General features: G+C 51.2%; 1 protein-coding gene across 8 annotated transcripts in view; it reads right to left on the bottom strand.

Annotated features, from left to right (window-relative positions):
- Positions 1–4: 4 nt before the first annotated feature.
- The window catches only part of Ndst1 (N-deacetylase and N-sulfotransferase 1), a 57163-nt gene continuing 44051 nt past the window's right edge, over positions 5–13116 (bottom strand). For all 8 annotated transcript variants that reach the window (XM_023715347.1, XM_023715348.1, XM_023715352.1 and 5 more), the window contains 9 exons: positions 11830–11958; positions 11028–11210; positions 9820–9916; positions 8594–8717; positions 6552–6726; positions 3897–4067; positions 3353–3462; positions 1935–2037; positions 5–1211 (listed from right to left, as the gene is read on the bottom strand). In XM_023715347.1, the coding sequence (XP_023571115.1) occupies positions 1092–1211; positions 1935–2037; positions 3353–3462; positions 3897–4067; positions 6552–6726; positions 8594–8717; positions 9820–9916; positions 11028–11210; positions 11830–11958 (1212 nt within the window). In that variant the 3' untranslated portion in view covers positions 5–1091. The remainder of the gene's footprint in view (positions 1212–1934; positions 2038–3352; positions 3463–3896; positions 4068–6551; positions 6727–8593; positions 8718–9819; positions 9917–11027; positions 11211–11829; positions 11959–13116) is intronic.

Here is a 13116-nt window from a genome sequence, read left to right as displayed (position 1 = left end):
ACACATTTATATATATATATATATATATATGTAACACAGTGCAACCCCAGCACCCAGGGTTTAACTCTGGCACCAAGAAAAAAAAACCAAAATATTAAAATACTTTAGCTTCTTAGTATTTGAGAGGTTAGGGGGTCTCTGGGAGCCTTCCACCACAGGTCACATGGGCAGAGCAATGGGCAGCAATCTCCACAACTCTGCCATGTTGCTGGCTGAGGCAGTGGGTAGGAATGATGTATGTACATGGGGGCGTGTGTACTGCAGACTCCTGACCCTCCTCAGCCCCTTACCACAGGAAACACCACACCTGTCATACCCCAGGTGAAGGCCAGGTGAGATCAACGCCAGAGTCTCTGGACCCAAATGGCATGGCAGCGCCCCTGGCCTTGGAAGAGGCCTTGAGGACTGGGTAGGAACTGTAGGGACCAGAGATTCTTTCCCCAAAAGGGAAGATGAGATGGGAAGGTACTAAGCCAAACATGGAGGTGTGGCATGAATCTCTTAAGGTGGCCACCCTCATCCACCTGAGGACCACCTCTGGCACCCAGCTGATCCCTGTGAAGGCCCTGGCTCAAAACACTCAAGAGAAATGTCCAGTCTTTCTCCCTGGTTTGGCAATAGACCCAGCTGGGCTCTTCTCCCTTACTGTCTGGAGGACAGGGAAAATATGGCAGCTAATACTGAGGGGCTACCCTGCTGGAGCAGGGGAAGAGCTGAAGAAGAGGGTGTGGTTAGTAGAACACAGTGAGGGACAGGAGAGAGTCTTGTGGACTCCCTCCTACCAAGAAGTGGCCTTCCACCAATAGGAAGTGGCCTTCCACCAACAGGAAGTGGCCTCCCCCAGGGAGGCTTGTGAACGGAATGGACCTCTGGTGTTGGGGAGATCCAGTAGGCCACAGACCCAGCAGTGGAGGCTCTGAGGCGCTTGTGGACCTGCTCGCTCCTTCTGGCCCTGCATGGGCCTCAGCAGAGTATTGCTTGTAAGTGCCTGGCTAGCCTGGCCCGCTTTCTCTCTGCAGGTCAGTCTGGCTCAGCACACAGTGGGATGTCCCTGCTGTCACACGTGTTCAGTCTGGCAGTGGTGGCCATGGCTACCTGGTGTTCTGGAGGTCCTCCCGCAGCCAGGTGGGCAACGTCTGGCCCATCTTGTACAGCAGCTTGGAAAGCTCAACATTGTGGTCCCGGTAGTAGTCCTTCAGGAAGGCTCGGGACTGCAATCGGAAGGCAGGCCAGGTCAGGGAAGAGGAGGTGCCCGCCACCAGTCCCTCTGACACAGCCACTCTGCTGGCACCATGCCATACACCTCTTATTTACTTATTTCTTCTTTGGACTGGGGATTGAACTCAGGACCTTATGTCACTGAGCTGTATCTCCAGCCCTATACCTCTTATTTACGTACAGTTCTCTGCTAAAAAGCAGCCTCTAAAGAAAATTCTTGTGACAGACAGGCACATTCATCAAAACCAGAGGCAACCCAGGTGTGTGGTACACACATGGAATCCCAACATTCGTGAGGCTGAAGCAAAAGGATCACTGTGAGTTTAAGGTCAGCCTGGGCTACACAGTGAGTACGCGTCAACCTGAATAAATAATAACACCCTGTCTCAAAAAAAAAAAAGAGATAAATCACAGACCCCGCCTCTCACCCAAGAAGCCTCCTTTGATGCTCCAGTCTATGAAGTCACCCTTGTGCTGTCTTGGCACTTCTTGCCCCTTGCTGCACCACGCTCTCCCTGCTGCACACTAGCCCGTGTGGCAGCCCATCCCCCCAAGACTCGGAGTTCCAAGAAGGCAGGGGACTTACCTGCTCACCCTCAAAGCCCATAGCCCACCCTCCGTGGAAGACCAGGGCAAGGCACACCTGTGGGCCCTGCCCCCACTCGGGGGCCCCTAGCAGTGACTCAGCTGCAGTAGGCACCATAGCCACCACTTACATCCAGATCCATTTCTGGGTATTTCCGGCCCTTGCTTTTGCCCAGACACTTGGTTTTTCCTCCTTCAAGCAGCTGGCACCAAAATCCTTTCTTTGGATCAAACCTGTGGCAGTGGGGAAACCTTCAGTGAGAGCCAGCCCACCTCTCCCTCTACAAAGGCGGCATCCAGGAACAGCAGAACCAGGAACTCAGGGAAGCCACTGCTCTTCACGCCCTCTAACTGCACTGACCGCGGGGCTGAAATGGGTCGGCTCTTGGTCCAAGTTTAGCCCCCTGAGCTACACTAAACTTGCCATCCTGGCTGCCCACAAAGGGCAGCTCCCACAGCTTCTCAAGCTGAGCTGCCCCATCTTCCATTAATTCATAAACTGGACACTTGCCGGTCCTGTGTGCTCCTGGGAACTGCTGTCAGAGACTTTCTCAGTGGTGAGCTACATTTTCTTTAATTCAAAAAGCCTTCTTTATTCCTCCAACTTCAAGTGATAACAGGGTACAGGAAAAGAAAAAGAAAAAAAAAAAAAAAGGTGAAGGTGGGTTCTTTTGCTTTTTAATAAATTGCACCTTTAACAAGAAATGCAAGGGCATTTGTGTTTGCACACCAGTGTGAACAGTTTTGTATTCTGGAGTAAATTTCAGGAAGGTCAGAGCAAGGCTGCCTTGCATGTACACCAGCACACTACCTTACAGGATATTTCTGGGAGATGAATTTAGAAGCGGTTCCTCAGAGCAAAGGCACATTGGCAACCCAGGCACCATTAGAGTTTGAGCAAGAAGTATTGGGCAAACACAGTTCACTCAGGCAGATGAAAGAGAGAGATTTCTGCAGAGCCCACAGGGTAGCCAGAGGGGACAATGACAGCAGCTACCACAATTAGCACTAGTGGACCGGAAGTTGTACACACAAGTTGTTTGTTTGAGCCCAGGGGCTAGGGATTATTTTCCTCATCCCTAGTCTACACAGGAAGGTGAGGCTGAAAAAAGAAGGGACTCATCAAACATCACAGAGGTAAGTGATGGCTCTGGGGCCAGGTTCCAGGCCTCTGTTACCCCACAGCCTGCACCCATGACTGCTCCCCTGTCCTGCCTGGAGGGGAAGGGACAGATCTTTTCCCTCTACCTTGTTTTGCTTCTTCCTTTCCACTCTCCATTCTCCCCCTTGAGCTTTCAACACTGTGAGGAGGGAATACTCTTGCACCCCTCCCTTGTCTGGGACATAGCAGGGGAGGGCAGCCCCTCCTGCCCTGCCCCTGGAGCATAGGCGGCACTTGCACCAGCTCCAGGGGAATGGGCTTATTGCCATCAACAAAGTATTTCCAGTTTCCTTTTCCTGAAATTATATTTCAGGTCAAAATCTAATGCTAGGAAACACTATGGGAATGGAGGCTGCTCATTGGTCTGAAAGCCAGTGCAATACTCACGCCAAGGTTTTGTGGTAGTCAATGGTATTGGTCACCCCAAGGAATTTCTGCACTGTGTCCATCACTTTGGCAGGTTCTGTGCGCAGCAGTTTGCCATCCAAGACCAGAATCTGGAAGAAGGAAAGGGAGAAGGGCTACCTGGTCTTGCTTCCCCCTGAGGGCAGACAGGGTCAGCAGCCAGAGCAGCAGGCAGGAGCCTGGCTGCAAAGCGGGCCCGCGTGCACTCCAGAGTTGGCTTCCTGTTCCACCTCTGAATAGCAGGGATCTGCACCCGAGATGCCATGCTCTGGGGTCTAACTCCCTGAGCATTGCCAGCACCGTCTGTCCCACATAATCCCTCAATAGTCCTGCTCCAGCCTTTGCCAAGCTTCCAGTCTACATTCCACATCTGCTCCAGACATCAAAGGGTTTCTCCAAAGATCTCCTGGGATCTGAACTCTGCCCTGTTTCCCATCCCCATGCCCCAGTCTCCCCACACTGGCACGTACCCAGGGTTTCTGCACCCCTGGGCAGAGCATGCCCTCCCAAGGCCTGGCAGGCCTACCTGATTGGCATGGAAGGAGCTGAGCCAGCGCTCGATATGGGTGGCATACCAGCCAGGGACCAGGCAGCGACTCTGCAGGGCACGCAGCTTCGAGGATGCATCTGGGCCAGCAGTGATCACCTCATGGAAGGTGTACTTCAGGGCCACAGGGTCATCATGGGCGCGCTGGTGCTGAGAGGAGCAGAGAGGTGGGCATGGCACATGGAGTACAAAGGGCAGCCCACTCACCGTGGGACTGCAGCCCGTGAAGTGCAGGAGACCCTGGACCAGAGGCCAGCTCTCACTGCTGTCGGGACACAGGAAGTCACTGGCCCTACTGCTTCAATGTTGCTATCTCTGCAGGACTGGAGTTTTCCTATACTGGCCATTCACACATTACTTCTTCTTCTTCCTTTTTTTTTTTTTTTTCGTGGTACTGGGGCACACATTACTTCTGAGGTTCCTGCCTGACCCACAGACCAGCACATGCTGACAGTAACCTGTTTTTTTCACACTAACTCGCCTTTCTTTCCATATTACTTCATGTCAACAAAACTCAATGATGCTTCCCTAAATGGAAAAGTAGAATCAGCTATCACATACAGAAGGCAACCATTAGTAAATACAATAAAAATAAGGACCATTCCCAAACACTACTACATGTCTTCCCTTGGCCCCAATCCCAAAACAGACGCTCTTTGTCAGAAATAGGGCTTGGCTGTCTTAGAAATGACACAGGAGCCACTTGCCCCAAACTGAGCACTGGAGAAATGCCAAGACTGAATCACTGAAAGTCGTGCCGTGGGCCTTTAGCATGTGCAAGATTCCTGAAGTCCAGGCCCTGGCTGGGCATAGTGGTGCACACTTACTATCCCTTCTGGTGGCTGAGGCTGAGTAGGAAGATAAGTTAAAGCCCAGCCAGAGCGATTTAGTGACTTAGAAAAAAAAATTTAAATTAAAATGCATAGTGGGTGTAGCTCAGTATGAAGGCCCTGGGTTTGATCCCTGTGCAGGAAAAAAAAAATCAAGAGCCTGGGGACCCACCTATGAGGTGATATCCCTCCCAGGGTGACCACTGGGCCCCACTGAGGGTCGCCATGGGCAGGGAGCCTCATTTTTCCTGACCTCCCTTCCAAAACAGGCAGCCACCCTCTCCTTCCAGCTTGCTCCTGGCTTTCCGGGTAGGAATGGGTATCCCCTTCTGCTCATCTCCCTAACCTGCCTTGACCAGGCACATGAGAAAGAACAGGCCTTTGAGTCAGAAGAGCTAAATCCAAAAGCCCACCACACACAACTTGGGTCTTTTTCTCTCTCACACACCCTCTGCCTTCCAGAAACTGCTGTGAAGCTCCAGGGAGGACCCAAAGTTGGGCACTGTCATGAGCTCAGAGCAGGGTGCTGCCCTGGCAGCTGCCAGAAGCCCCTCTGTGTTCCCCTTGAAAGCAGCAGGCACGCATATGGCAGAATGCAAAGAGCACCAGCCTGCAGGGTTCTGGATTTTCCTACAAAGACAAAGTCCACAGGAGAAATAGATGCTGGGACATGAACAAAAGTCTGAGATACAAGAGGACGGGAAGACTTCCCCCTCAGACTCTGGCAAGGTTCCTTAGGGACAGGAGCAAGGAGGACTGCAATTGCTGGCCCTGCAGCAGACACTGTGAGGCTCTAAGCATCAAAGCATCCAGTACAGCCTCTCAAAGTGGCAGTGAGCTACAGAAGGTGGCTGGCCAGCAGACGCCTTCCCAGCTAGGATAGCTGACACTGTCCCACTCACCATGTACTGCAGCCCAGGTGTCCCCAACACCAAAAGCAGGCCTGGCCTCCCAGCCTGATAAGGGCGATCAGGTTCCCAGCCTGAGGCACCAGGGCCACCGCTGAATCAAAGCACACAGCAATGTGGCCTAAGAGGACTGGCAGGCAGGACAGGGACTCCAGACCAGGCTTGTACAACAGGCTGCCAGCACCCCTGTGAGCATGGTGGGATGCACTCAGAAGAAATTAAATCAGGCCAGGCGTGGTGGGGCACACCCACAGTCCCAGCACATTGGAGGCTGAGGCAGGAGGATCACTGTAAGTCTGAGGCCAGCCTAGGCTACACAGGACAACCTGAACTACACAGAAGACCCTGTCTCAAAAGAAAAAAAAAAAAAAAAGGAAAGAGAAAAAGAAAGAAGTTACAGAGGAAATTAAATCAGGTCACAGAGACAGAGCAGAGAGGAAAGTTCTGGCTCTCATCCACCTCAGCAGGGATGAGGATCCATCCCTTGAGTATACCAGGTTTTGGTGCCCCAAACTTAGACCAGCAGGTCCTATGCCCTGGCTGCCTCCAAGTTCCCACTTCAGCCCACACTGTGGCCTGAGGAGAAGCTGCAGTCAGCATACACCCAGACACCAAAGCCAAGCTGCCCCAACATTCAGGCGTCACCTCCTGTGGGGGTTGGGGTCACCGGTCAGACCCCACACGAAGCCAGGGCCAGTACTCTGCTTCCAGGCAGGCTGTGCCCGGGACGCAGGACTCACCCATCGCCTCATTCCAGATACCTGGCTCTGGACCGGCTGGAGCACTTCTTTTTTTTTTTTTTTTTCTTTTCTTTTCAAAGTTTTTGGAGCACTTCTGAGTGACTGTCAAACAGAGATAGTACCCTGCACCCAGGACCTCAGCCCACCCCTGCTCACCTGGTACCAAGAGTAGGCCCGGTCTGCAGGGTTGATGAGGATGGTAAGGACCTTGGCCTTGGGCAACAGGGCAGCTGCCCGCCGGGGCGCCACTTCGGAATCAAAGTAGTTGGCGCTCTTCTCAAAGTAGAAGTCAGAGGTGGTATTGGAGGGGATGGGGAAGAACTCCATGTACCTGTGGGAGGCCAAAGTGGGACTCTGGGGCAACGCCAGGAGGAAGGGGCCCCGGGTTCCGCAGGAGGGGCCACACTTCCTCAGAAGGCAGCACGCAGACTGCCCCAACCCGCCCAGGACTCCTCCAGCAGCACTCAAGGGAGCAGCCACTTTGCCAGCTCCCACTTCCGAATTCGTTCCGTCCCAGCATGGGGTCGGATGACTGAGACTCGAGGTGTGACGTGGGTTACCGGGCATGGAGAAGGGTGGCAGTTTCCAGCCTAGACTCAGATCCCACCAGTCTGACACTCCGCACCTAAGCCGACAGGCCTAACTCTGCCACTAGGGGGCGAGGCCGGCCCGGCAGCTGTCTGAGCCAGGAGGGCCGCTGGCAGGGCTGTGCTCCACAGAGCAGGCTTGCTTTGCTCACCCACAGGCGCTCTGCAGCCCTGTGCCGTGGAGCTCGAGACGAAGGAGGCTCGCCTACTAACCGCATGCCCTGCCAGCCTGCTGTGGGTGAGAGCACAGCTTTGCAAACCAACGTGTCATATCCCACCTGAGGGATGACACGAAAACCCTACTGAAAATGAAATGAACTGTGTACAGACCCTCCAGAGGGCCCTTACTCATGAAAAGCCAGGACAGGACTTTAAGGAGTTGTGGGAAGCAGAGGGTACCCCTACTCTGTCCAGGAAACTCAGCTTCTCCACAGCAGTCCCAAGGACCCTGAAAGAGTCCTCAGGGGCTTGATAGATTTTCATGCTTCCTTACAAAATTAGAATCTTGGATAAGGGGCCAGGGAATTCCCCTCTTTCCTCTTTCTAAAACTTTGTTTGTAATACCTAACTTGAGAAAGCTCAAAAAGCAAAACCTTTAAAAAAAAAAAAGCAAAACCTTTGCTTCCTTAGCCTGTAGCAAAGTTCAACTTTATCTTATCTCATGTGAATAAATACTCACACACTTTGGTACACACCTGCTAATATACTGCAGGTGGGTGCCGTCCTGGGCTCTGCTGAGATGTTAAGCATGTGGCTCTGCACTATATTACCTTTCCATATCCAGAAAGCATTGGTTTCCAATAATATCTCTGGCCACAAGAGGTTTTAGGTAAGAGACCAGACGAGTCAGAGATAATAGCGAATGGATGGATATTTGCATGTATGGACAGATATACAGGCAAGATAGACAGATGGGAAAGAAATGATAGTAAGTAGAGAAATGTACACACATAAAAATACAGAATAGCTCCAAATCCCTCCGCCTAGATAACCATAATAAAGCTGACACATGTACATACGAGTAGGGAAAGACGCAAATTGAAAACCTGAAGGGTAAGACAATGCATGGTGCCTCCACTAACATTAAAAGCACCTGCTATGGAAGGTCCAGGCAGGAAGCCACAACTGTGACCACCTGCCCAGGGGAGCCCAAAGGCCAGCCGGCATATCAGAAGTGTACACAAGAACACCCTATCTCCACAGCTGGCCACACACAGTGGGAATGGTCAGCACTCAGCTGGCGCGCACACTTGGATGTCAGCCCTGCTCTATCACCAGCAGACCTTGGGACCTAGGCGACTCCTCCCTCCCCTCCTCTGGGAGGCAGGATATTTCTGTGCACCCAAGGGAGGGGACACATTCTGACCTCCACAGTCTGTGACCCAGGCAGCAATGCAGAGGGGGCAGAGGGTTTCCTCACCAAGTGTCCCGCCTGTGACAACATCCTCCCACCATGATTCAAGGGTCACTGCTCCTTGTCCCTGTTTACAGGAACTTTAGTTGTGTGTGAGCAAGCACCAGCTGCTTCCTGCTGTGTCCACAGTGACCTCCCCATGTGGCTCCATGATGGCCTTCCTGTCTTGTAGTAGACAGGGACAGAGGCCTACTCACCAGTCAATGCCTTTGTGATAGTTGTGGCCGTTAAAAAACTGAATCTCCTCAAAGGTCTCTGAGCTGGGGTAGTTGCTGCTTAGGTCTGGATGCATTCCCAGGAATAAGTAGAGGGCTGTGGTGCCTGGAGAAGGAGAAGCACTGATGATCACACCCCACCCCTGAACAAAAGACAAAGTTTGGGTTCTGGGCCTGGCTTCTCAGGTATTCACTAGGAAGTCCTTGGAAAGTCCTTCCCTTCTCTGGGTCTTAGCTCCTTTGTCTGCACAGTAAAGAAATTGTGCTAAATCCAGGATAATAAGCATAGGGCTTGCCTGTGGATGCTATAGCTCCTGTGCCCCTTGCAGACATCACTAATCCATTACAGCATTCTTCATCACTACATATGACTTGACCTCAGAATCATCACTGCACTCTGACAATCACATCTAGTTGACTGTGGTCTCTGCAGAATCTCAGAGCTAGAGACTTCTGCTAGTTCTTTCCAGCTCTAGGCCTCTGTCTAGTCTGGTATTTGGAAGCAGCCTAGGAAAAAAGGCTCTGACCCACCCTCCGTTGATGGGAAATCATTGTGGAGCCAAATGCTTGCTCCAGTGTCTTCTCTTCTGGCTCCCCCAGTCCTCAGGGAGATAATTTATACACTCCCTATGGTGTGAGTCTATAGTTTATATCCTACCATGAAAGTACCCAGAAGAGAAAAAAAAAAGGCTGCAGAGTTTGGTGATCAGGAGTAGCAGCTTTGGGATCACAGAAACCAAGTCTCAAGACTTAGAACTGGCATTTCTCAGCTAAATGTGCTACTTCACTTTTCTGAACCTTGAGTTTTTTGTCTGTAAAACAGAAGTAGCCATTTGTGCCATACAATGTCATGTGAATGGCAGGTGCTTAGCAATCACGCCTACACCTCTGGCAGGCATGATTAATGGATTATGGTCTGCTCTGCATCAAACCAGTTTTGCCTGGGACAACTCAAACTTTCAGAGCAGCTGATCTGAGTTTCTTTCTCTGTCCACACTTAGAGACTCTCAGAAGGGCTCAGAGAAGGTGCCCTCAGGCTGTGATTAGGCAACCAAAAAATCCCACACTGCCCTCTACTCTCTTCACACCCCTACAGAGGCAAGTCCTCCTCACCCCAATTCTACTCCCACTTCGTAGCTAGGTAATCCCCGTTATTCCATAAAGAAGCCACCAGGAAGGAGCATTAGGCCAAGGGTGGAGAGACCTGCCTGTTTTCTGAGGGCCGATGATGAGGAGCTTTGGGAAGCGGTCACAAGTCTTCTCCTTGGACCAAATGTCTTTGTGGCGTTTGTCCTCACAGGGATCCTAAAACCAACAGTGGAAGAAATGTGAGGTAGGCCCAAGAACTCCATGAATGGACTCCAGGACACGTGGACACTGAGCTTTTCTATCCCTGACCTCCACATATCCTTGTCACCTCCACCCTCCAGACACTGAGTGTGACAAACAGAGACCACTTCTGGTGCATCTCAGGTCCTCAACAGACCTTGGCAAAATGCCCATCTGAGTGCTTGGCACACATCAGCAGCTCACAAGCCCTTGTTAAATGAAGCTGGACAAACAGTGTCTGGACCAAGGGTCAGAAAACTTTTCCTACAAACTTTGGTGAATGGTCAGTAAACACTGCAACCTTTAGATTCTGTTTGGTTTCTGCTGCTTCCAGGAATATCATGGCCATGTGACCGTGAAATTTTCTTTACACAAACAGACCACAGGTTAGATTTGGCCCATGAGTCATGGTTTATGGGCCCTTGTACTTGCCAGGGAAGCACTTATTCCACTGAGCCATCTCCCTGTTTCCAATTTTTAACAGTGCCCAATAGTAGACATTCCCGAGAACTGTCTCCCTAAACCCTCCCAACAGTTCCATCCTAGAGGCTCAGAACCTGCTGTGGTTAAAGGGGTCTAAGACATCATCGAAGAGATTACTACCGTCTTTCTTGGGTTTTTTGTTTTGTTTCTATTTTTGCGGAACTGGGGATTGAACTCAGGCCCTTGCGCTTGTCAGGGAAGCACTTATTCCACTGAGCCATCTCCCCGGCCCCTCTGTTGTTTTTTTTTTTTTTTTTGGTTTTTTTTTTCTTTTTGTTTTGTTTTTGAGACAGTGTCCCACTTGGTAGCACAACAGGCCTTATATTCATGATTACTTCTGCTTCAGCTTCCCAAATGCTGGAGTAATGTGATTTTTTTCCAGGGGTGTTAAGTGTGCATGCATGTTGGCCTGTGTGGAAAGGTGTGTATCTGTATGCACAGGAGCACATGTATGTGCACAGAGCAAGTGTGCCCATGCTAGCCGGCAACAGGCAAGGCACCTAAGTTCTCATTTGAGAGAAGGCATGCGGTGTGCAGGCTGAGCACATGCTGCAAGTAGAAGGCATTCCATCCCCACATCAAGGTACTGGCTGCCTTTCCCCACCTGCCAGAGAGGGTCCTTCTCTTCAGAGAAGATCTGGAAGTACTTCTGCGCCAACTGCACGGGTGGCAGCGTCTGCAACCGCAGGTTGGTCCAGGAGTGCAGGAAGCGCACCAGGTGCTTAAAGGTATACAGGCCCAGGCGGTCGTTCCCGTAGTTGGACAGGTGTGTCATAAAGATGCTGATCTACTCAGGGAAGGGGAGGAGGGAGCAACAGCCGGGTGAGCCTCTGAGCCCTTCACCCTACCTTGGACCCTCTAGCCCTGCCTCAGTTTGCATGGACACCCACTAACCAGTGCAAGATACACTGGAATCATCACACACTTGCTGCATGACCAGGTAACCAGGGCTTTGAGAACAATCAGAATAACCTAGTTCTACATGACCCCCAACATCACAACCCCTCAGTGAAAGGTTGCCTGATGCAGGAGCTATTTGTGTTTTGGTTTCGCCCTTGGAGGGAGCAAGTATGTAGGGAAAGAAAGGAGCACTCAGCCCATAAAGCTGAGTAATAACCACTTGACATTTACCTAGTATTATTAAAGAATGGATGACTGTTTCCATTTACAGATAAGGAGAGGGCCACACCGTTCAAGTAGACTCTTCCATGTGTGTGTTGACTGTGGGTGGCCATGTACACACACACATGAAGACTAGAGAGAGAATGCATGCAAAATAAAGAAGAAAGCTCTCATTCTTTAGTCCAGATTATGCAGCAGGACATTGCCAGTACTGGACAGCAGGTCCCTCGACTCCCAGGCCCTCCCGCCAGATTCCCTGCCCAGCATGGCTGCAGAGAACTCACAGGATTGAGGAGCACTGTGAGAAAGAGCTCGCCTCCATTGATGATTTTGTCCAGCTCGCTGGAGCCACCAGGGTACTCATTATAGAAGATAGTATGTGTAAAGAGGCCACACGTCTGCCTCGGGAGGACCTGGGAGACAGAGAGAGGGGCTGTGGCATCTCCAGGCATAGAGAGCAGTGGGGGGTCCCTCAGGAGAAGGGCCAGGGCATTTCCTCAGAAAGGGAATTTCCCACAACCCCCACTATAGAAGTCCCTGCTCCCAGAGTCTCAATGGCCTGCAATACATACCCCAACATGGCAAGTCACAAGCCCTTGCTATTTAACACTACACAGCTCTTCGTTACCCAACATAAGCAGGCCCAAAGGACAGCAACAGTCCTTCCCCTACAGTGGCTACACAAGCCCTTGACCTGAGAGCCTTGCTTGGGCACACTCAAGGTCATACACCAGCTTGGCTGTTTACTGTCTGTCTCCCAGCAGAAAACCAAGCACTGGGGAAGGACAGCACAGGCCTGCCTTGCCAGGGTTTTCTTCCCAGAGTTCATGTGAGCCCCTGGTATGGAGGAGTGTTGGAGGGGGGAGGGCAACGGATAGAGAGATAAATACACAAAGCCTGTCTTCTCACAGCTGCCCCGCTATTAAAGCTTTAAGCCAGATGTCCCCCAAAAGCCTCATGCTCTCATAGGTGGGGCTTTTGGGAGTGACTGGATTAGGGGTATATGTCACTGATCAGTTTACTGATTGGTTTAGCATAGTTCTGAGTGTGGATGATGGATTTACAGAAGACAGAAGACCATACTAGGTGTGGGTGCCACCAACTAAATAGGCTTGTAGCCTGGGCAGAATAAAAAGGGAAAGAAGGAAGGCTCGCTGCTTCGTGCCTGCCACGCCACAGACTATTTCTCCTCTGCCATGCTACACTGCCATGGAGACAGCTGACTATGAACTGAAACCCTACAAACAGTGAGCCAAATAAACTTTTCCTTCTGAGTATTTTGTCCCAGCAACAAGAAAGTAACCAAGACACCAACGTTAATTGATGACAACTTAATCCTTCCAGGCCAAAAGACCTGGAGTCATCTTTGACTCCTCTCCTTCTTCCACACCCTATACCCAATGTGTCAGCAGCTCCTCCTGGCCCTAACTTCTAGTAAGCCTGGCGTGTGATTATGTTCCAATTTTGCACCCCAGTCTAAGCCACCACCATCTCTCCTCCAGAAGACTCCAGTGCCTCCTAACTAGCCTGCTGGCTTCTGGTTTTGTACTCCACACCTTGCTCCACACCTC

The sequence above is a fragment of the Octodon degus genome, unplaced genomic scaffold (genome assembly GCF_000260255.1).
Source record: "Octodon degus isolate 3935 unplaced genomic scaffold, OctDeg1.0 scaffold00040, whole genome shotgun sequence".
Lineage (NCBI taxonomy): Eukaryota > Metazoa > Chordata > Mammalia > Rodentia > Octodontidae > Octodon > Octodon degus.
Note: the sequence above shows the minus strand (reverse complement) of the source record. Positions and strands in the feature narration are given on the sequence as shown.